At 39.2% G+C, this 24,328-nt stretch overlaps 1 protein-coding gene and 1 long non-coding RNA gene across 5 annotated transcripts in view; one reads left to right on the top strand and one right to left on the bottom strand.

The window, feature by feature from the left end:
* Window positions 1–21,188, bottom strand: part of RPRD1A (regulation of nuclear pre-mRNA domain containing 1A) — a 43,788-nt gene extending 22,600 nt beyond the window's left edge. Inside the window, exons 1-7 of one of the 4 annotated variants that reach the window (XM_015618889.2) lie at window positions 20,862–21,188; window positions 11,422–11,551; window positions 10,647–10,753; window positions 10,472–10,566; window positions 9,427–9,553; window positions 9,153–9,328; window positions 6,172–8,152 (exon numbers count right to left, since the gene is read on the bottom strand). In XM_015618889.2, coding sequence (XP_015474375.1) covers window positions 8,141–8,152; window positions 9,153–9,328; window positions 9,427–9,553; window positions 10,472–10,566; window positions 10,647–10,753; window positions 11,422–11,551; window positions 20,862–21,012 — 798 coding nt within the window. In that variant the 5' untranslated portion in view covers window positions 21,013–21,188 and the 3' untranslated portion in view covers window positions 6,172–8,140. Of the gene's footprint in view, window positions 1–6,171; window positions 8,153–9,152; window positions 9,329–9,426; window positions 9,554–10,471; window positions 10,567–10,646; window positions 10,754–11,421; window positions 11,552–20,861 lie in introns of those variants that run through there. The other 3 variants (XM_015618888.3, XM_015618887.2, XM_015618886.2) reach the window with 3 other exon arrangements.
* A 74-nt stretch (window positions 21,189–21,262) lies between these two features.
* On the top strand, window positions 21,263–22,345 carry LOC117243924. Its single transcript, XR_004496016.1, has 2 exons — window positions 21,263–21,475; window positions 21,631–22,345. It is a non-coding gene; the product is annotated as an uncharacterized LOC117243924 (long non-coding RNA).
* Window positions 22,346–24,328: the final 1,983 nt, after the last annotated feature.

The following is a 24,328-nucleotide window of genomic DNA, read 5'->3' as shown; positions in this document are numbered from 1 at the left end:
AATTCCCCAAGTTCACTATATGATGACATTAGGGTAATTGTGGTGGTTTGGTGATTTTGATTTGTAAAATTCAGTTTCACTGTGAGTCCTACTGAAGAGTATTTCTGCTCTCTACATTTAGCCTTAGCTGAAGAGATGGAAGCTGTCTGAAACAATCACAATAAACCCTGTCACTAGTTTAGGAGCACCATTACAGAAGATCATAATGAATTTAAACTAGGAAAACAAACAGCTCTGGTTCCTGATTAAAGCAGTTCAACTGCTAACTCCATTTTGAGTAATGAGCTCAATTTTGACAACAGAATTACAAAAATTAAAAATTATCCTGATCTGTCATGAAAGATTCATATGTATTCTTGAATGTTCTTATTTCCAGTGGTATTTTACCCATAACTGATGGGCTTAGTAGTAGACTAATTGAAATTAAAGCTCTGAACTGAAAAAGATCAATAAAACCCAAAAAAAAATCCAAAAAGCAACAGTAAAAAAACAAAACAAACAAACAAACAACAAAACAAAAAAAGCCCCACAAACCAAAAAACCCAAACAAAAAAACACATGGAAAAGTGCAGCGTTCTTACACACTACATGTTGATTCAAACCAGAAATACTTCACCCCTACTAATGCTTTTTAAAATGCAAACTGGTTTTTGTCATAAAAATGGCACCTATACTTACTAATCACTTTGCACACATTAACATTTCTTATTTTCCCCTATGCCAACACTAAATACAACATAAAATGTCACACATTTCATTAACAGGCTCTGACAATATTTGCTGCCTCAGGCCACTACATAAGATGATGAATTATTTTCCTATATAGATGTGAGAACAGGGGTAAATATGAGCACTCTGCCCAAGATCTAGAGTAACTGGATGTGTATTTTCTTTAAATGCAGTCTCAAAGCTATTGCTGTCTACCTGAAAACTGTTTCCTTGCTGTGCACATTTAAATTCTCCAAAAGGTATCAGCTCTGTTCACAACAGCACGAGTGCCACTATCTTCTACATTGGATTTTACACAAATTTCTTCTAACAGTGGAGTGGTTTTGAGTGAAAACATCAGAAGTCTGCTGTAGAATAAAATCTGTATTGTGCTGCTTTAGCGAGGCTCAGAGAAAAAGCAGGTTGGTTCTAACCATATCTTTTCTTTCTTCTGTCAGAGATTTCTACAAGCAGTTCTCACCAGCCATTCCAATTAACCAGGCAAACCACTATCAAAATGCAGTCAAAGACTGTAACTACTGTTATAGGTCATATTAAAGTGTAACTTGAGCATGGCACTTATTTTTAACTTCATATAGAAGCTCATTAGACAAAAAAATCCCTTGTTCATAATAAAGTTTCTAGATCTTAGTGATAGCAGAAAAATTAAAATAAATTAAAAATTTAAAACTGTAAAAATAAACCTAACAACACAGGCTTTAACATGGACACTATTTAGAGAGAACTCTAAGGAGCACAGCACTTGACTGCAACTGCAATGATCTTCATATTCACATGGGCTTATTTTCCTATTAAGTGAAACTACCAGAGCACATTAGCTAAAGCAACATATTTTGATTCAGATTTTTTATACAAGCAATCTCAAATTGTGGAGCAGAGCTTTCCAACACCTTCCCTCCCTCTCCCTTTTCATCCATAATATTAAGGATTTTTTGAAACTAGATTATGAATGTTAACTTAGTAACTCCCATACAGAAAGGTTAATGTTTAGCCTGCTTAGAATGACTGCCTACCATTCAGTGCAGTCTTATGTTCCTATTTAGAGCTTAAATCTACTTCAGTAAGTAATTCCAAAAGCTTCTAAGTGTGGGAGGAATACAAGCAGGGTTTACAGTTCTGCTTTATATTCAAAATACAGATTTAAAAACACCACAAACTTTAAATTTACTAGGTCCAGTGACACAAACATATTTTTAACAAAAAAAAAAGTAAAAAATATCAGTATTACTGTTGGAAATGAAGGCTCACAGAAAAGGTAGTTTGAACTGCTACTACTGACATAAATAGGAACTACAGTATCAGTATTTCCTACATAAATTTCTTATATTCAGGTTTTCTTTTTATTCCAGCAAACTCCTGATCAAAGCAAAGGAAGTATCTACTGCACAATGCACTATAGAAAAGTCACTTACTAATCTACAGCTATCCTTCAGGAAATGCAAGTTAGAGCACTGATTATTCCCTTTCTAACTCCCCATCATCTCAGGTGTTTCCACAAGGTTTTACATACCTGCAAAACTTCTTCTTCTGAGGATGACACAAATAGATCCATTCATTTTGGTTAACAGTATATAGTTTGTGGCTGGCAATAGCCAGGAACATTCTGGCTAGAAGTCTCACAAACAGCAAGTCCCACCTAGTCAAGTCCAGTATCTTCTCTCATTATTTTTATAATAAGGAATTCAAAACACACCTCAAGGGTATTAAAATACCTGGTATCTTGCAGTATCTCATACATATATATACACCTTTCTCCCCGCTTTTAATAAAAACTAACAGGTCAGTTGCAGAGTGAAAGCTAAAAAAACTCACCCTTCACAAATAAGGGTTAAATGGAAAAAAAAATTAACAGCTGTAACATTTTTATTAACTTGTTTCAAAACCAGAGTATCTTGGATGACCATGCTTTAAAATGTGATGAAATGAAGCAAAAGGTTATTTTTATTTTACAAGGATGAGTAAAGTACAACCTATAACCTGTTCAGCCTGTTAGAAAAACCAAGATTTATATTCAAATATCTGAAAAGACAGTTTAAAAGGTGGAAGCCTTCAAGTCTTTTTGCTCTGAATGTCAACATTGAGCTGTGAAGTCTAATCTTTCAGGTATAAACTGAGTAACTATATTATGCACTGATCATTTGACTTTGCTATGTTGTGTTTGACATAAGGGCTACTGTTCTCCACTCTAGTCTTAAAAATTACTTCTACAAAACTCTACAAGTTTATCTCCTGTCACTGAAGAAAGTACTTATCGAAAAAAGAAAACCACATCTAAAAGGTCAGCAACCTGTAAAAACAGTTAGTAAAAACTTAGCAGGCCTACTTCCACTGCAGTTAAGAGATGCAACCTATGTATTATTTTAAACATTCCATCACCTTAACGTCTAAGTAAATAAACCTTAAAGAGAAATTAAGGAGAAATTACTATTTCAGTGACCACGTAATTCTTCCGAGTCACCTTTGGGCAGATAATCCAAACTACTGGTACTATGGAAATTTAGTTTTGGCTTTTACTAAACACAACCCCAATGCTGGTATTCAGTAAAAGATTTGCACTGTAGAATTCTAATAAAGCATGTACACTAAACAAAGCCTCTCAAATGGCCATTCAAATGGTCAACTTACAAGCAATGGATTTCAATCAATTTACACAGATTTCTAAGCATAGTGGCCTGTTACTGAATTACATTTCATTTCATGCAAGACAGGATGGGGAGACCTAGAACATAAAGAACAGACCCATTAGAGATCTTTACCCTACATTTCCTTCCTGATGGTGAGGAAAGAAATTCCTTCCTACGTACATTTCTCTCAAAAGCAGTGCAAGTTACTTGGAACTGGGCCACTGATTTTAGCAAAGGTTCTCCCCACTTTTTTATAAAAAAAAAAAAAAAAAGAGATCCACAGTCATGCTCCCCTCAGCCCAAAAATATCTGCCTTGACTCAAAAGATTTATTTCAGTAAAAGTCATATATTCCCTGAACTGGAAGCACTACCAAGTCAGCTTCAATTTTTGAAGCTGCAATCTTGAACAAAAATTAATACAATGGTTCATCATGTCAAGAGATCATACAATATGGTCTGTTTCTACCACTATTAGGTACCACTATTTCTGTTACCAAGCATGTATCAGAAGATCTTAAATACTCAAAACAGTCCTTCAGGGTTTGGATGAACCTGACTAACCACTTCCTAATATGTTCCAGCTAGCTGTTCTCTAACCACTGCACTGTTTGCTCAGCTCCAACTCCAGAATAACTTGAATTACTGTACTACTGCCACATTTATGGAGCTGTAGATCACCTTCAATGTTGCTCCATAACAAACTTCACTTGATAACAAAAGGCACTGTAGGGCTCTCCCTCCAAATCCATCTTCAACCAAAACTCAGTAAAATAATTTGGGTGCTCAGCTGCAATATTATGAAGAAATAAATACTAATTATCTAAAGTGAACTTAAAAAATACAAAGCATAATGGAATATATTACCCTAAGTACTCTGTCACTAAGCAAAAAAAAGCAGACACAGTGACATACTAAGGAAGAATAAGTGGTTTAAAGAGAGAAAATAAAAAAAAATAAAGCCAGCAAGGAAAGCATTACACCCTGTGATAACATGAAGGCCATGGTGAATGGCAACAGTAGACAACTGGTATTTGGTATATACCAGATTGGTATTGTAAAACAAAACTTAAGGGTAAGAGGTCTGTTATACCACCGCCAGCCCAAACTGTTTGCTTAGCATTTTTGTCTACATTTGAAACCATTAAGTGTCAACTGAGCAGGAGAAAAAAAAAAAAAAAAAGTCTTTCAAGTACAGAACTAAAGTCAAGGCTGACTAACTGCTTGCTGTTTATCTGTAAAATTCAAAGTCAAAATGAAAACCTTTAGAAAGACAAGTCAAACTATATGGAGCCATAAAAGCTCAATCATAAAATAAATGTGCATTGAACTTATTGTATTCTCTCAACATGCTAAGAAACCAAAATTAAAACCAGATGTGTGAGAGTGTAAGAATATAAATACGGCTTACAGAGCTGTAGAAAATCAGAAATGCAAGATAGCACCGTTAAGTGTTTTAATTAAATGCAAACTGCTAAATCAGAACAGGCTTCCCAGAGTAGCCCTTCTCTCATAAAATTTTTGATCTAGTCACAAGATGTTCCCAAATTTAAAGTGGTAAACTGATAGGAAGAGTGTGTAAGAAACTGCGTACCCACTATACGCTAAGTGTAGGAATACTACATCTTTCCATAAGGTCAAAATTAAAGTGAGATGGTGTCTTGTGATCCCCTACTCATACCTGTTCATGGTCACTTAAGATTTCCAACTATCAATCCCTTTACTTGAAATTTAGAAAGAGACCACTCAGTCTATAATCCAAGAGTCTGTGGGAGGGAGAGGCAAATGCAAAGAAACATGAGAACAGTAAATCTTGTTCATGTCATTTAGTACACAGCAGGATGGGAAGAGTTAGAACATAAAGAACAGCCCATTAGAGATCTTCTCTTGTTCACCTCATTTTTAAGGCCATATTAGTTCTAGAATAACAGGACAGTTTTATCAAAGGAACATGAGCCATCTGGGTATCAATTTATGTACATCCAATTCCTTGTTCCTGTATAACATAAAAATCTCATTTTATACTTCAGTGACACCAATAGACTAAACAATATTTTTGTTCAAAAACTAGGGGATGGGCAGGGAAATAGGTGGGAGATACAACACAGAAGGAAAGAGGGGGAAAAGTCAATTAAAGTAGTAGAAAACAGGAATGGTATTAGTCATCAAAGGCTTCAGAAAAAAAAAAAAAAAGTGTTCCAGAAAAATATTTCTGCAAAAACTTCCATTTTCTCTAATAGACAGAACCCTATCTAGCTAGAAATCCTAGCTGGAGCCAGAGTACACTGAACCTTCAATATTTATACTATTTTAAAACTACCAAAAGTGAAGGGAAAAGACTCCTTAGCATGATCTTAAATTAGAGGGGGGTTCTCAAGGGGCCTAAGTGCAATTATAAAGCACACCTTCTCTGTTACCTAATGAAGTGAAAGTTTTTTTATTGTGATTGTGAAGAAGTCCTACATTCATCACTTCTCATTTCTGATCATGTAAACCCAACAGTGTAAGTTAAAAAGCAAAAGTCTGTAAAAGTCTTGTTTTCACAACTTTCTCCTTTTGGAAATGGCAGCTTCAATGCAAGCAACCCCCAAACTTCTGCATTGGGAATTCTGAATTATTTCACTGGAAGAATGTGAGAGTCTTAGGAACAACCATGTGAAAATTTTAGTCTTCAAGAACAAAAAATGATACTGGATAAATACTTGTCCATCTCAGGCATAAACTCAGTAATGCTTGTGAGAATATAGATGAAAATAGCAGAGGTTTGGTATGAGTAGTTACAGAATTCCTCCTCTTCAAGCTTTCAAAAACAACAGACAATACAAGATTTTGATTCTTAAATTTATTTTTAGCAGGATGTGTTTACTAATGGATGGTGACATCATTAGAAGATGCGTCCATGTCCACCACCTGCAACAGAAGCTAGACAGATGTTAAAGAAAACAATTTAAGATTTAAAGATGACACTACTTACCCCTAACATACTTAGGAAAGCCACCTATCAAGCAGTACAGTTAGCTTTTGATGCAGACATGACATTATTTACCTGTTACCAAAACTTCCTGTCAAGATTCAGCACATACATTACCTTGCTTTTGAGGGGAATCATGCACTTCTGTTTCAGAAATAACTATTAGAGAGATTCCTATTCTTAAAAAATTACTCATGGAAAGATTGGTTATTCAAAATTACTTACCTCTAAATTATCTTTAGAAGATAAAAGATCTGAAAATTTTGGTCTAAAGCTTCTATCTAATGCTGCAAGCTACTGACAATTCTTTGAGAATTCCAATTCAAATTGTTAAACAAGGTTAACAGCAGGTAACATTTCTAGATTCAACTAAGAATATATCCACTTGTTCCTTACTATACCGCTTTGGTATGGTAAGGAATCAGTAAGGTAGGATCTCAACATTATACTCACAGATTTGTGATACAAACTCAGGAAGAAATAAAGACTTTCTGTTACAACTGAGAGACCATGTTATACTCGGGAAAGTGTGAATAGCCAGAAGTCCAACACAAGAAACAAGGTTGTATGGAACAAATTAATTTCACCACAAATGAAACTTGAACAGCAAAACCTAGGGGCAGACAGTTCAGGGAAACACATTCTCAAAGAATTAAGTGACAGGCCCTCTCCCAGTGCTATTCCAAATGAGAAGCCAAGAAGCAAGGTTCAATTTGAGTCATGGAATTTCCCAAATCTGTAAAAAAGGATTGCTTCATCTTGCTTCATCTCCATTTCTTAATCACCAAAATAAATCCTACATGTGCTAAGTCAACAATCCATACAGACAATATCACCAAGACATCCTAATCTTGCATTTCAAAACTTCAGAATGTTTATCAGCCTCTACTTCCAAAACCAAAAAGCACTAGTGGTAGTGAGCATGAAGTCACTTTACTCAGAACTAGTTTGAAAATTCATTTTAAAGTCCATTTAAACTTCATTTAAAGTTTGTTGTTTTGAAACTCTTGGCTCATAGGCCTTTATTAATAACTGGGTTGGTACCATCCTGGCTTGTAGTTCTGTATTAGGAAATCATATTTATGCTACACTTATCAGTCTAAAAACATTCTTACAGTGTACCTGTTTAAAACAGACTGCTACAGATACTGAGGACTGTCTCCTACTTTTTAAAGAAAGAGCTCGAATTAGTCCAAAAATGAAACTGTTCTGTATTAGAATTAAATTCTTCAGCAGTCTAAACAATTCAGCCAATAAACCATGTGAAGGACCATAACAGCCCAGTAATATTCAATTGCTGTCTCTCAGAATTATGAATTGTCTTATCTAGCAACATTGGGAAATTACACTAGTTTATATTAGCTGAAAACACCAACAAGGGTGGAATCTGTTCACAGCTGCGCTACCATTTTTAATTTCTTTTAAACTGAGCTCTCTTGTTTTACATAAGTGTAAATCTGTCTGAAGGACTAAGTTCCTCTCTTTTGAGCAACTCGCTATCCTGATAGTCTACTATAACTGAACAGAGTGTAATTGCTGGTAACGAGCTACATAAGCAAGTCAGTGCCTCTAGACAACCAGCCCTTCACTGAAACTGCGCGAACTCATCTTTCAAACCCTTTACAGAGGCAGAGGGAAGGTAGGGCATGTGATGAAAAGCTTAACGCTTCCTGTTCTTTAATCTTCCAGGTTCCATAATACAGTTGGATCAGCTGCTACTGAAATCAGCACTACTGTGCATACCATCTATCTTACATGAAGTTGGTTGATACTCTTCCCACAGGATAAACACAGTAAGGTTGATAGGAAGAACCTTCATCAATTGCTTTTCTGTGAGGCATAGAGGAAAGGAAGTAAGTCAGGAAATAAGAGTAGGCTAGGAATGATACAACTGATCTGAACAATGACTTCCAATACATTGTGAACAGCATTTTCCGGAACAAAAGCACAACAAAATCGGAATCCAAGTTATGAAGTTATAAAAGGGTAAAGAAACCATGAGGGAAAGAAAATATTCTTGACAGGCATATATGATGAAACCTGAAGAGTAATTACTTTTGGGACCATATATACATATGCTGCAGTTACAGGGTACCATGATTGTTCAGACATCTCCCCTTGCCAAATGATGCAGCCTCAATTCCATTATTGTAATACCCAAGTTAGCACTGAGAAGCAATTGACATGGAATTATGGACATATTCTAAATATGTGGGATGCTCAATAGGAGGCTTTACAGTTGTACATGGGAAAGGAAAACAAATGACTGGTAACAGCAAAGAACAGAATAACTTAAGGGGTCATTTGCTACTAATATGCTGCTCACCCTGCATCCTTCTTTTGATATGATCTGTCTGGTCCTGCTGGTGCTAGTGCTGATAACCAGCTGTGTTAGAGGCCATAGAAGCTACAACTACATTTTACTGTGTTTAATGGATGCTTGAGTCAGGTTAAAAAGTTGTGCTGAAACCTAGAATTAAATTCTTATCCTTTAGCAAATACTAAGACTGACAACAATGAATGAAAAGAGCATGGAAAGAAAATGACACTATGAAGAATTAAATTTGTAACACTGGGAATAAGACTTTTTATCTGCGCTACTAAAACTAAGTCTGTAGATATAATCAAGACTGAACAGCTAAAAAAGCAGAAAGAGTTGCTGTAGTAGGTTTAGAACACTACAATCAAACAGTGTGTTAATAATGTGCTGGAAGCAAAGACATAACAGCACTAAAATATTTATCTTTGGAGAGAAGATGTTTAGGCTAACTAAAACCATTTGTAAGAACAAGCTTTAGTGAAGAAGGGACTAAAACAAAACATTACGCACTTCCAGTTTATGTTCTTTCTCTGCAAGGAATTCTTTTTGACATCGGAGAAAGTCTGATAACATTCGAGTTAGCTGTTTTCTATCATCTATTTCAGCTGCCAACCTGCCATTGTAATCCGCCAGCAACATACATGCATCATCTACCATTTTGGAAAGTTGCTCTCCAGATTCCTTATCTAAAAAGTAAGCAGAGAAAAACAAGTAAAGTGTGATTTCAATACATACAATTACATTCTTAGAAGAGCATTTCAGTTACCAGGCCCCCAACCCTCACCTGTTATCCTGTCTAACAGGGACACATCCTGGACCTCTATAGGCAAGGAAGCTATTCTCTGGTGAACTGCTGCATCCCCAGAGGCAGCGTTTTCTAGTTCTTGTAATGCTCTAATGAGATCTGTGGTCTGAAAAAAGCATGCAAGATTGAGAACTAGTTTAAATAAACAAATCCTAGAACAATTCAGAAGTATTTTACAACAAGCTAATAGTATTGATTTGATGGCAATTTTAACAGCATTTACAGTATCGCCTTTGGAATCAAAATAAAACAAAACCAAACTTAATTCTAAGCACAACACTGCAGAGTTTCTAGTTTTAAAGGTCACATCTCTTCAATAGCTTTTTCATTTAAATTCTTGTTATAAGAATACATATAATCTTTTCTTCTTGACAGTAGAGATTATTTTACAGTATCTTTCATTTTATTATCCTTTTTTTTTAAATTACTTTTCCTGTTGTTTTGCTTCACTATTACAAAAGACTGTATCACAGTGCACTTCTGGAAGTAGGGCTGATGTTCACAGAAGCACAGATATCTGCTACAGAGAAACATACTAAACTATGATGTCTTGAGAACGGTCATTCATTGCTATAACTAAACTCCTTTTGAGATAGGACCACAACGAAACCTCACAAGAATTAGAAAAGCAGTAACAGTGCAAGGTAGACAAGAATTTCCACAGCCATCATGACTGAAACTTTGGGAACTATTTAATTGATAAATCCATAACAATCTTACTCTAATACATGTGTTACTCACTCTACCCTGGAAACCGAATGAGAACTCAATACATTGTAGAAACTACTGCTGAAATCCTGACATGAACAAAGCTGGACATTCTGCTCAGACATTTAGGTTTAGTGTCAAATACATAAAGTTACAGCATACTCTGCCGAAAAACTATGAAAAGTTTCAGGGGTAGCCACCCTTGCCCAGAAACAGTTCTTCACGGAAAAACAGAGACCATTCAAAAACAAAGAGTAACTGAAAAATTCTATATGAAACCATATGTAAACAGAGAATTTTATGAAGATGCTTTTACCTGAGGAGGATCAGTGGGAGAACTTCGAGGTGAACAGTTATTTTCATCAACTTTGATCTGTTCATATGTGCGCTTCCTCACCTTTCTGTCTCCATCTAAATAAAAACAAACAGCAGTCAGGGGAGTATTATTTCAAACAGGAGACTGAACCTTCATATACTCACAAAATACTTACACAAAGCTTGCCTAAGTTGTTCTAATACATCATTTTCATAAACAGACCTTTCTTCCCAGATAGACAGCACTCGGCCAAGGTGTTTCTTACAACTCTCATCAGACTCACTGTTACAAGGAAAAAAAGGAAATATCAGCACTGTTGTTTAATTATTTTTCACAGAAAGACCTTCACAGCTCTTAGCAATATTCAAGCATTAGAAGTCAAATAATCTCAGAAAATAACAAATTCACATTTTAAAGAAAGTAAAGACCAGTTCAATGTGTCCTAGCAAGCAGGAAAAAAAAAAAAAAGGCCAATACCCAACTCTGGTTTTTTTTTTCAACCCATAAATCTGCAAACACTATGAATCGATTTATGTTGCTTCAACAGCTATGCATCATTGTGAAAATAATCCTGTATCAAGACTAGCTTCCTCATGCAATGAGATTTGAGGCTGCTGGGGAAAAACAAATCATGCAACACCCAGTAATGAAAAATGCCTAACCGTTGTAGCATGTAAACACAAACAGCAAGCAAGTCTTAGTTTCACGAACAGCTAACAGCCTCCCAAGGCAAAAAGGGACTGAATGCTGACAAATTTACTATCAAATTTCATCCAACAGTAGTAAGACTATCCAAAATCAAAAGAACATTGAGTAAGTTAAACTAACAAGATTTCAAGTACAGAAATAGTACATGAAGACTAGGTGGGCCAGAAGATATCAACTGATGACTTCTCTAAATGCACCTCAAATGCAGTATGAAGGACACTGCACATACAAATTCACTGTACCTTGAAACATGCTTAAAAGCCTCCACTATTACTGGGGCAAAGTCCTTTGTAAATTCTGGTCCTTTCCTTTTGCTGTTCTGTATGACATCATTGGCCAAGTACAGGAATGTCAGCTTCCTATTTGGTTTTGCTAATAAAAAGAAAAATAAATAATAATTAGAAATCTTTCAACTAATACCTATAAATCCAGGTTCATACTGAATATAAACAAACCCCCCACACACACCCTGAAATCAAGTGTGTTTTTCCCATTTTCATTACTGCTTACACCATTTCACATTTTCAATATTTTCATGTAAGAAGAATTTTGTCACCCATTGGGTTTTCTCTCCCTTCTGCTCTCTTTGTTCAAGTTATTCTTCTTGCATAGTATGACACAACTTCGATTTAGAGCTGTCTCAAAAACAAACTGAAAAAATCCCCAGATATTCCAAAATGTTCTTCATCCCCTAACTATTTTCAGGTGTTTTCCTGAGCCTTTTATGATTCCTGATTGGTGGCCTTTGCAGATTTCTTCCAAGTACTTCCACTTTCTTTTAAGCCTGCTTAAATTTCTTACACTCGTGAAGTCTTCTGATGAGGCACTTCGCAGATTCACAATCATTCATGTGAAGAACCTCCTCCTTCTTTCCAGTCTGAATTTCACTCAGTCTTACCTAACCACTCCTCATTCTCACATTCAAACAAACTGAACAGTCATGTGCCAGCAGCTGTAATAGCAGAAAAACACTTTCAAAAACCAGTTTCATGCTCCTGTGTGTATCTCTTCTCCAAGCATCTTAAACATCTTATCCCACCTCTCTTAATGTGCAATAGACAACAAGCTTCCAATTTATGAGTTGCTTCTCAGAATCTATTCCTTGCTTTCTAAGGGCTCCTACCTGGGTATTTTCATTTACACTTCATCTAATCTTCGTAAGTCTACAAGTTTCTTGGAGCTGAAACTCTTATTGTAGCATTTCTACCCTTGGTTAACACCAGAATACCATTATCATCACATAACTTCAATACCTACACTCTCATTTTAAAAAATGTTTTTTCTTGAAAGACAAATTTTTTCCACTCTCTCAAGGAAAGCAGCACTGTGGTAATGACAATCTGGGATTTCTTATAATTTTCATAAGCATGATGTGATTTTATTACTTTCTACTCCATCCTCTAAAAAATGCAGAATTACCACCCTCACATATAAAGAGAAAATTCAATGTTAATATGCTTTCACTCTAGGCAAATGCTTTTGAGAATAAATTTTGCACTACAGAAAGATTCCTCTGAAGGATTTCTCCTTGAAGTACTGAATTCTTTCCAGTCTCTTGAACAGACATATCTAACAAGTTGGGAGTTCTGGATTGACTGGGGAAAAAAACCTTCTGCTAAATATAGAAATGCACTTCTCTTACAATTAAGGCAAACTAAAGAGTAGGAAACAAAAAAAATTAGCTTGGAAATGCTGGACACAAGGTGGACTCTATTAAGAGTCTGCTCCAAAAAGTGAAGTCACTACATGCAAGCACCCAGGAAATGAATGTATTTCAGTTAAAATCTGGCAAAACTTTAATGTAGGTTTTATAAACTTGTGCTGCTCGATTTCTATATTAAAACCTGACTAATGATAAAATAACACATCTCCTACCTATGCTTCATGTAAATCAGAGTTCTGACACCTAGCAAGTTTTGAATTATTCAAAGATAGAATGTCAGAAAACACATGTTGTCTCATAGGCATAATCTAAAAGTAACTAGTGTTTACCAAAGATGGCCCTGCCCCCTCTCTCAGTTCTTAAATAAGCCGAGAATTAGGACTCAAAAAATAATGAAGCAGGCTGTTCCCCATCCTATATCCTCTGGAACTGCATGCAGGATAGTCTCTTGTCCATCCATTTCACCAGAAAAAAACCCTCATGTTTTAATCCTCAGTGATGTAACCCATTTTTGAGAGACCCCGACCTCAACTTCCTTCTTTCTAATAAACCAAATCAACTGAGCTGGCAAAGACGTTAGATGGATACACAGTGACGTGAACTCAGGTAATGCTTACTCTCACAAAGACTAGACTTTATCTATTCACTATAGTAAAAGATTGATGTATCATATTTGGCAAAAGCATCCTTTACCTCAGAAAGTCACTTTCAGATTTATTTCCCCAAGTATTACCTTTGCAGCTTCCTACTACAATTCAACATAAACAAAGCTGTGAAGAATAAACAAAAATCCTAAACCCACTATTAAGCTATCTGTGCCTTTGGTTGAAAATTAAACTAATGTTCTACCCTTATTATTCACAAGGAAAATTGTGAAGTAAAATTTAATTCCTCTTGCTGTAAGAATGTGCCACATGAAAGTCCAAAGATAAAAATTATGCCTAGTCTTAAGAAGTGCTCCCTTTCCCTTCACAAATCTTCAAGACTTACTTACTGGTCTACTGGCACTCTGCCTTACACATGAGACTGAAGTGCAATGTAACTCTGGCAACTGAGGCTGACACCTGAGCTGAAAACATTCTATTGCTAGCACACCTATAAATTAACTAGTGATGTCTGCAACACAAATTAAATTCGGGACCAAATAAATCTGTTCTGGAGAAAGAGCTATCTTTAAAGCATCTCTCTTCAGTAGCAGTAACGCTAACTTTGCAGCCCTGGGCATTGATAACATCAAAACAGAACATCAAAATGGGTCAAACAGACAATTTTTGAAGATCCTCAACACATGGCAAGGCTAATAGTAAAAGCATTCTTACTGTCAAAAGAAAATGAAGGGAAAGAACCTGTAAAAACCTAGACTGAAGAAGGATCTGAAATGCACACACTGCCAGAATGTACAGTGTTAGAAGTAGCCAACCCACAGCATCTCTGGTACACCAACAGTACCGTCAGCAAACACAAAACTGCCAAAAAATCATATGTGTTGGATCGAGTAATCTTTTCAGAAGCTCTGTGCAGTGTTCATGTAACTCCTCTGCTGCAGCTAGAGTCACCATTTAGCCACCAAAGCAGCTCCCTGAAGCACTGGATTCTGAAATACTTTAAGATGTTAACAGTGCTGATTGGTGTAAGAGCCGTATTAGGCATATTACTCCTAAAGCATCTACAGTGAGACTACATGGGATTGGCACCTTGTAAATGAAACTATGTCTGTTGCAAAAATGTATCTGACATGTTTAAATGCCAATGAATATTCTTCAGATAATAATGATATTTCACCAACAATTAGCATACTGAGATATCTGCAGTGGAGACAACATTATCAAGATTTAGTTTTTGGCAACCCATCCTTCTCGGGAATGCATTCTTGTTAAGTCTTGCCTGGGTATGCCTGGTTCTCTAACAGTTCAGTATCGATGCCTTGATATTACATGCTTTAACCCATAAGACCTGGAGAACCCTTAACACTGACAAGCCACCACTTTAGTGCAAGAAACCAGTATTTTACCCTGAAAGGCAATAAACCAGTCATTTTCACCGAGGTTAGCCCTGGCAGTCAAAGTCAGCATAATCCCCTGTATTTGTCTTCTCCAGATTTACCTCCTGCATTTGAAATTGAGTTCCCATGAAGATTGCTAGAAACATGCCCATTAGTTTCATGCTGTTTTACACCTAGAGCCAAGAGATATTTGCTGTCTTAGATATACTGGAAGAAACTACAGAAAAACACACAAGCATAAGAGATTTTACTTACATCCCACTACAAGTGTATAGAGTGACTGAGCCACCTGAAAATGTTACAGCAGGTTGTGACCTTCTACAGGTCAGCTCTACTCTGTCAACTGACCTTGAAAGAAAATATCACCTAACAACAGGGTTTGAGACAATAAGCATCAATATGTTAAAATCCCACAACAGTTATCAGCCCTAAACATTTCATTAGCATACTTAAATTCTCTAGTATGGATTCAAATAAAGACTAGGCTAAATTGCTTTTGAATTACTTTAGTCTACACACATGCAGGAGAGTTTATGAGTGCCAGCACTTCTCCCAAAATCTCTGGGACACTTTCTCATAGCATGCTTCACACCTTTGCAAGAGGAACTCATGACATCTCTGTAAATACCTGACAAGCTTTCAAGCTTTTTATTACAAGACCAAACATTGTTAAGTCAAGCAGCACTGAAACTTGAGTGCAAGATCACTGATCCTTCACACTGCAGAGAGCTAACCTGGGTTTTTATGCAAGTTTATTAAGCAGAGAATCTTTGGTAATATGACTCTAAAAAGCCACTTGAGAGGCCACCACCAGAAAAGACAATTCAAAGATAACATAATCCATAAAAGACATGCTGTAAACAAGCACTTAACATTCATTAACCTTCTGCTAAGAAAAGGCTAAATTAAAAGTTCAACCTTGCACGGTCACCTGGTGAATTTTACCAAGGTTTGGTAATTGCTGTGTTTTCTTTTGGAAGAAGGAAATGGGATTGCCCACTGAATATATCTAGAGTTTGAGGGTCCAAACTGAGTTTGCAGACTAGTAACAAAGGGAACACAGCACAGCTACTGCTGGGAATAAGGCCATCAGTATCAAATTACCACAGGAATGCCAGAAAGCTGGTCACAGACCAAGGAAACCATTCCAACATAATTACTCTGCAAAAGCTTTCCGCTGCACTTAGTGCATCCTGAATTACCTGGATATATGAAACAAACCAATTCCTTTCATTGCCTCACCTGGCTGGTAAAACGTCAAGATGGATATGAATCGATAGCACCAACAGTTTCAGGATCGGAAAAAGACCCTACACTTAAGGATTCGGAACCAGAGTGGCGGAAGACAGGGAGGTACAGGTGCCGAACACGTTTGGATTACACAACCCAAATGTAACTGTTTTAAATGAAAGGCTCTTATACTGCTGCTCTGCTGCTCCTAACTCCAGATCATTTTGTAATCATGTAACACACCAAGTAAGTTTCCCTAACTAGACTCAAGGACACCCATTCACCCAAAGTTGTGCCTGTTTGCTGCTCTCCAAACCTTTTGGTGTGTACGAGAAGATTCATGTGGGCATAACCAGTGAAATCCAAAAGCCATAATTTTGCTTCTCTTAAATAAAACAAAATTATTTATTCTTTCACATTTTCCAATGACACTATACCACTACTAAGTAAAATACTCTTACAAGCACCAGAAAAGAAAGATTCCTTCTCCTGGCAAAAAGACTACACTACATGGTACATAATTGCATTTTTCCCATCTGCAAGGCAATATACTGCAACCACTTTGGGCTGTAATTGTGCTCCAAAGCAGCAAAGTATTAGAGCAATTCAGATGTAGTACAATCTTCAAATCTGCTTACAGTGTTGCTAGGTCTTCTCAATTTCCTTACTAAAATCCTCTATCTTCCAAATTTCAGCAGCTGCCACAACAGCCAGTAGCTTCAGAAAAACATATTGCATCAGTGCCAAAAGCTATACTGGATGAGGACCCAAGCACCAGTGTATGTCACACTAGCAGAAGCTGTAGACAAACCACAAAGACACAAAAAAAGTAGCTTCTTATACCAGTGAATGATTTCAACACCAAAAAAAAAAATCAAAACAAAAAAAGCATAATAAACTGGAACAGCAGGTGAACTGGCAGAGTCAAGCATTACAAATATATCTCCCTATAGCAGCCCAGACATAGCTACACAACTGTAGCTGTCATAAAGGCAATACACAATGGCTCTATTGACCTATGTAAGATGTGCAGGGAATACAATGATCATGACATGGGTGGGGTGACAGATGACAGCCTAAACAAGCAGTCACGTCACTAAGAAGGACGGGGAAGCACCATCAGCTTCTGTTATTGACTTATCATTGAGATGCCATGTTGGTCTTTGAGGAAGCAAATACTTGAATCTGAAATTAAGTTTAAAGATACAACACAGTGGCCTGTGCAGAGCCAAGACTTGGACATGATGATCTTTGTGGGTCCCTTCCAACTCAGAATATTCTGTGCCTACCAAAATATCACTAAGAAATAAATACTTAACAAGTGACAGAGCTACACCTGGAAAAGTTAACAGAACATGAGATGACAGGAAGAGATTATTATGGACAACTAACTGGAACTCAAAATAACAAGTCCCGTATTACAAACTTTTAGAAATTTCAGGTATTTTCCTTTGAAAAAGAACACATTTTAACCAAGTACAGCAAATTGCACATTGAGCCTTCTGAACAGGCAGTTACTGTTCACCCTTGAAGGCAGACGCTTTGAATTAGAGAACTGAAATTTTTCATTTCAAAAAATGAACAATCAAGTAGCAAACATCTACAGCTGCAGAGCATCCTGAAACCAGGGAGCAAGACATGCACGTAAGAGAACATACCTGACTTGCAAATAACAAAAAATAATTCTCAACAGACTCCATCTCAGAAGAACCTATTCAAATGTGTTCCTTCCTAAGGGGTTTCCCAGCAGCCACTTAGTGACTGCAGCTTACACAATGAATTTGTATCTGTTATGTCACTAATTTTAAAAAGAAACCCGGTAAGGAAAAAAAACCCTTCATGGACACACAAAACTGCACAGGTTTTAATGGGACCACCAGTTGCCTTTTTAAAATTACTGAGATAATCATAAGTTAATTAATTAATACTTAACTACTGAATAAGCTTATGACTACCGAGTAATTAACCACTTAACTTTGAGAGTTACATTTAATACCTCTGAAATCTAGCTGAAGCAGGATCATTTTCCTCAGTACACACTCTTCAAGAAAACATGTACATGAAGGTGTACTGAACTGATGATTCATAGGGATGCCAGAATATGGGACCTGACCACTGCCAATTAATCCAAGTAAACAAAAATACACTAATATTTTACACTATGTAAATTATATGCAGATTTGAAAAGCTGTCTTTTCATCTCTACTCCACTGTGGTATAAAGAAAAAGATTATTTTACAAGTAGAAGAGTCAGAACTAAGCATTAAGGAAAGAAAGAGCTCTGATCTTAGGAGACTTGTGTTTATGAATAGCTAGAGATGTTCAGAAAGGATCATGCAAGCTCATCTGACTCAGATGTCCAAAGTCAGATCTTTTACCAAAACTGAAAGCATCCAGAAAAACACACAGTACCATTGTAATGTGTTCAACCCAACTAGTTACACAACGCTCCTGACAGGCAGTAAGATCTGGAGATGGGGATGACAATAAAAAAGGGGATAAAACCAAAGGAAATAAAATCTAGAAAGGGAAGGTTCAGTTTTCAGTTCCAGGCCTCTACTAGCCAGAAATAGCAGCTGACAATGTCAATAATTTTGATATCCATATTCCCCAAATAGAGGTAATTTTCCTCTCAGGTAGAAGAGAAATCATGTGGCTTGGATGACAGGCAAGCCAGGAGTCTTAAATTTACTCTAGTTATGGCCTCATTGCCCATATCTACTTTGTGGTGTTGCTTTACCACAGGACAGCAGTTTTCCTCTCGTCTTTCCCATGCTGTCTGCCTACATCACTACTTCCACTTTTGGGGATTAGGCACCATCTTACAAATCGGTGCAACAATTAGCCAGAAATTTGCATCAGGTAAATGCAAGCTAACATTTATGAAGCTTGGACATTATAAGAGATGGAAAATCAAAAATTATCCTCTGAATACTAACTGTGGCAGTTTCCAATGAAGCTTCCTATTTTCCAATATGAAACACTTCATGTAGGCCTAAAAGCCCAGAAGGGTCAGGACCTTGAAAGCAACTAAGCTACTCCTAGCACAGGTAGAGTTTCATATGCTTTCCACAGACCTTTCAAAGTTGGCATCCGAAGAGAGGTCACAGCAAAATCTTACTCTGAAGTGGCAAAAGCAGGACAATAACTTCAACAAACAAAACAAACCCAATTATGGCAGATATTCTCACCAAAAGCTCAAAGTAAGGTTATTAACCTTGCCTCTCAGTGCCACTTTCAGACACACAGCACAGGTTTCAAAGATTTCATTTGTCCAGTTAGCCAACCAGCACAACAGGAAAATTAAAGTTAAGGACTAAACGTTAATACCATGGATTATTATGAACTAGTATTGGGCATGTTAATTAAGATGAGCAACCAAAACTCTGTGTCTATTTCAATTAGTTTAAGATTCCTTCCTGATATCATTCAAAACCCCTAACACTCCTGTTGTTTGATTAGAAGGCCCAGAAATGTGAAATGTTTCAGATAGAGGTAGAAGATCGATTACTTTGCTCCTGGAACAAAAAAAAGCAAGCCTGCAACTAACACAAAGGGAAAATCTGTTTACTTCCTCAGATGGAATATGCCACCAAGTCAGTCTTTCTTCAATCAATACAAAAAAAAAATAAAAATTCAACTCATGCCTCAAAGTCCCAAAGATAACAAATCCCAGAAAAATAATATTTTAAACAAAACCACAGCAGCCGTATTACACAAAACTCACTGAGTTCCCTACACTTTCATAAGTCCTGTAATGGCTTAGTACTGGTCTTCCCCTCAGTCTGAAAGACTAAGCCTTCTATTTTTCCCATTAAAGGTCCTCATATTAGTGAGGCTTCAAAGGATGCTACTGGAAAACAGCATCATTTCATAGACCAAAGCAGAGTTCTAGCAGGGGAGTTTTCTTTTTCTTAAGTGAACCAACTTAAGATCAGGTTATTATCCAGTCAGGTCAAATAAACCTTCATATGTCATTTCTCCCTTTCACTCCCTGAACCACTGCTAATAGCTGCAAGTTCTTTCCTGTTAAAAGGAGAGTCACATTAGCATTTAAGTCTGCACACTGAACGCAGCTAAAGAAACTCATATTTTTATTATGGTAACATTGGTATTAACCATCTGGCAAGACCAGGAAATAAAAACCACATTGCACACATTACACTGATTTTCCCTCAGCGTATTCCCATCCTCATCTGCCCTTCAAGAACAGTTTCTGGCAAGAAAACCTGAGTGGACAAGGAATTCAGGCAGTATTACAGCTAACCATCACTACAGAAAAATACATTATTTTTTATACTACATATAAAAAATAAAACCTAAAAAGGCTCTGTCTTGAAATAGCTACAATTAATGTTAACAACAAAAAGCCCTAAACCCCTGGCTCGCCGGATTCCTTCCGGTTTCCCACTTTCCTGTCTCCTTTAAGAAATGAGATAAAACACAAGGGGCAGCCTCCTCAGAGACATCTCATTATGGGGAGAAAGGAAAGGAAAAGAAAGGAGCGAGCGGAGTGCAAGAAAAAAGAGGGAGAAGAACCTGCCAGCCCATCGAGAAACGGAGACCCGACGTTTAACGCTGGCCCCAACAGTTCCGCTCTCCCCAGGCGCTCAGGCCTATCCTCCCTCTCTCCCCGCCTGCTTCCCCGGCTCCGCAGGCCCAGCATCCCCGCCGCCAACCTCCCTCCCCTGGGCAGCCGCACTCCGCAGCGGGGGCCGCCTCCGCCTCCTCCCAGGACCCGCCGCCCCGGGGCGCCTCCGGCGGGCCCTGCCCGGCACCGGGCTCACCTTTGCGCAGCTCCCGCTCCCATACGCTGACGATGAGCGCCGAGTGCTTGCGGTGGTGGATGAGCCACAGGCTCAGGGTCTGCACGCTCTGCTGCGAGTTGCTCAGCTCCGACAGCTTCCGCTCCAGCGCCGCTTCCGAGAAAGCCGACATCGCTGCGCCGCGTTGGGTCCCGACGCTCCGTCCCGTCCCGGCCGGGCCGCACTCAGTCCCCGCCTCCCGGCCCCAATGAGGGAGGAGCCGACGGGCAACTCCCAGCCCTTCCCGCTCCGGCGGCAGCGCCCGGCGCCAACAAAATGGCGGCGGCCGAGGCCCGTGGGGAGCCGCGCGGCCCCGCCCCCTTCCCCCTGCCCTCACTTCCGGCCGAGCGCGAGCCGCGGGGCGGGCACTGGGGCGGGATCTCTTGGGAGCGGGATCAGTCCGTCAGCAGCGTGTGCTGCGAAATAACAGAAAAACTCACGTTCAAATAAGAGCCCCTCACAGGGCAGCCCAGGCCTAAGGGGTTCTTTCACCCAGCAGGTCAAGAATTAAAGAATCGTTGTGGGTGGAAGAGATCTCTGGAGATCATCCAGTCCAACCCCCCTGCCGAGGCAACAAGTTAGACGAATGTGTCCAGGTAGGTTTGGAATGTCTCCGGGAAGGGAGACTCCATAATCCCCTTGGACAGCCTGTTCCAGTGCTCTGCCTCCCTCAATGTAAAGCAGTTCCTCCTGAGGTTGGGGTGAAACTTGTGTTTTAGTTTACGGTCATTGGTCCTTGTCCTGTCACTAGGTGCTACTGAAACGAGTTTGACACCATCCTCTTGGTACCTGCTTTTGAGATATCTGTATGTATTCATGAGATCCCCTCTCAGTCTTCTCGTGTCCAGACTAAACATTCTCCAGCTCCCTCAGTCTCACCTCACTGAAGAGATGCTCCAGACCCCAAATCATCTTTGTGGCTTCCACGGGACCCTCCCCAGCTCTTCATCTTCCTTGTGGCTGAGGAGCCCAGAACTGGACACAGCACTCCAGATGTCACCTCACTAGGGCCAAGCAGAGGGGCAGGATCACCTCCCTCCACCTGCTGGCAATGCTCTTCCTAATGCCCTTCACCCCAGGACACCATTTGCCCTCTGGTGCCAGCTTATGGTCAACCCACCAAGACTCCCAGGTCCTTCCCAGCAGAGCTGCTCTCCAGTGCTGGTACTTGGGCTTATTTGTCCCCAGGCACTTACTGTGACACTGGGTGTATCGTATTTCATATTTTTAAGTAGACACATACTCCACAAAAGTGTCTGGCCTCCTTTCTAAAAGGTGTCTCTTTTATTTTTAATTTTTGACATTAACAATATCATGTGACAGAATTCCACAGTTCACTGACAAGATTATGTGCAAAATGCTTCCTTTTTGTTGTTTCAAACCTGTTCCCTTAAAGCTTTATTGCATTCTTGCTGCTTCTGCTAATTTGGAAATAGTGATTAAAATTTTTTGTCTGCTTATCTTAATATTCTTTCCTAGATTTACTATTTTATCATCTTCAGTCATTTTTCGAGGGTTCTCCAAACAGGGAAGGTACTCTGTGCTACTTAACATAAGTGGCATTCCTAATCTTGATGTGAGCATTTCTAGCATTCCCTGCTGTCCTTCAGAAAAACACTTGACATTATTTCTTACTTTAAATGTTACCAACTGGGTTACAATTTCAGAGAGCTATCTCCCTTAACTCCTACAGGTCTATCCTGAATCCTGTTTCTGTAGCTCATAATTATGACTGCAGTTGTCAGTATTTTAAAATTTTCTATAAAATTCCATGTATATTTATTAGAAAAAATATGCATATTCGTTATTCTTAGGACATCCTGACAATGGCTAATTATCGATCCTTAAAATGGAGCATTCCTATAACCTTTTATACACCCAGTTTGACCTCATCAAAGAGCAGAATGCTACTTATGAACAAAAATATTTGTTGAGTATTTTAAAGAATCACAGAATGGGTCAGGCTGAAGGGACCACAGTGGGTCATCTTATCCAACCTCCCTGCTCAAACAGGGTCGTCCCAGAAATATGGCATACATAGGGTTGTGTTTGGACAGTTCTTGAGTGTCCCCAGTGAGACAAAGAGACCCCACAGCCTCTCAGGGCACCCTGTTCCAGTGCCTGGTCACCTGCACAGGAAAGAGTTCTTCCTCATATGCAGGTGGAACTTCCTGGGCATCAGTTTCTGCCAGTTTGCTCTTATCCTGTTGCTCGGCACCACTGAGCACAGCCTGAATCTACCCTCTTGGCACCCTCCCTTCGGATACTGACAGACATTCATGAGGTCCCCTCTCAGTCATCTCTTCTTGAGGCTGAACAGGCCAAGTTCTCTCAGCCTTTCCTCACAAGGGAGATGTTCCAGTCCTTTAGTCACCTTTTGTCTCCATTTGGAAGACAGGTGTCTGCTAGGGAGGGCAGGAGCCTCCCTCAGAATGAAAATGTAGACCCCCTCCCTCTGAATTATTATAATTTTGAAATCAAGGGGCTCTCAGGCAGAGATCTGGGGATAGGAATAACAGTTCTTTACTAGTATGTATAACCAGGCAAACAAACAACAATAACTACAGCAGTAGCAAGAAAACAGAACCAGGGACCCCGTGACAGCTTTCTCGGCCGAGACAGGAAGGGATGGAGGAGAGGCTTTGTTTCACAAACCCCTCGGGCAGTCAGTCCCGGTGCTCCTGCAGGGCTCTGAGGAACACTCAGCTGGAACAGCAGGGATGAGCTGAGATCCTGGGCCGGTGGCTGAGGTGTATCAGCAGCTCCATGGCGGTGCCTGGCACTGCCACACGTCCCGGCAGGACAGGGGGTGAGAGGCCACCAATGAAGAAGGAAAGAAGAAGAAGCAGCTCTGTCTGGGTGATGGCGAATTCCTTTCTCTCCGCTGCAACAACTCCCAGCTAGAGTTTTCTCTGAAGCTGAAAAAAACAAGCAGCCCCCAGCTGCCCCCGCCCCTCCCTTTTTCCTGCCCCCTTCCACCCTGGGCCCAGCCGAACTCTTTGTGTTTCTCAAGCACCCACTAAGTACCAGCAGCCAGATTTTCCCCGATACTGATGTGTAAAAATTACCTAAGTGAGCCAGAGCAAAAGGAAGGACACCTAACCCTAACACCTTTGTTGTCCTCTGCTGGACCTGTTCCAGGGGCTCCGTGTCTTTCTTATAATGAGTAACCCAGAACTGGACACAGCACCCCAGATGTGGCTTCACCAGGGCTGAGTGGAGGGGCGGGATCACATCCCTTGACCTGAAGGCAGTGCTCTTCCTAATGCACCCCAGGACACCTCTGGTCTCTTGGCTACAGTGGTGTCTCTGGCTCATGGACAGCTTGTTGTCTGCCAGGACCCCCAGGTCCTTCTCCACAGAGCTGTTTTCCAGCAGCTCAGCCCCCAGTTGTACTGGTGCCTGGGGTTATTCCTCCCCAGCTGCAGGACCCTGCATTTGTCTTTGTT

The sequence above is a fragment of the Parus major genome, chromosome 2 (genome assembly GCF_001522545.3).
Source record: "Parus major isolate Abel chromosome 2, Parus_major1.1, whole genome shotgun sequence".
Taxonomy (NCBI): Eukaryota; Metazoa; Chordata; class Aves; order Passeriformes; family Paridae; genus Parus; species Parus major.
This window is presented reverse-complemented; position numbering and strand designations above follow the sequence as displayed.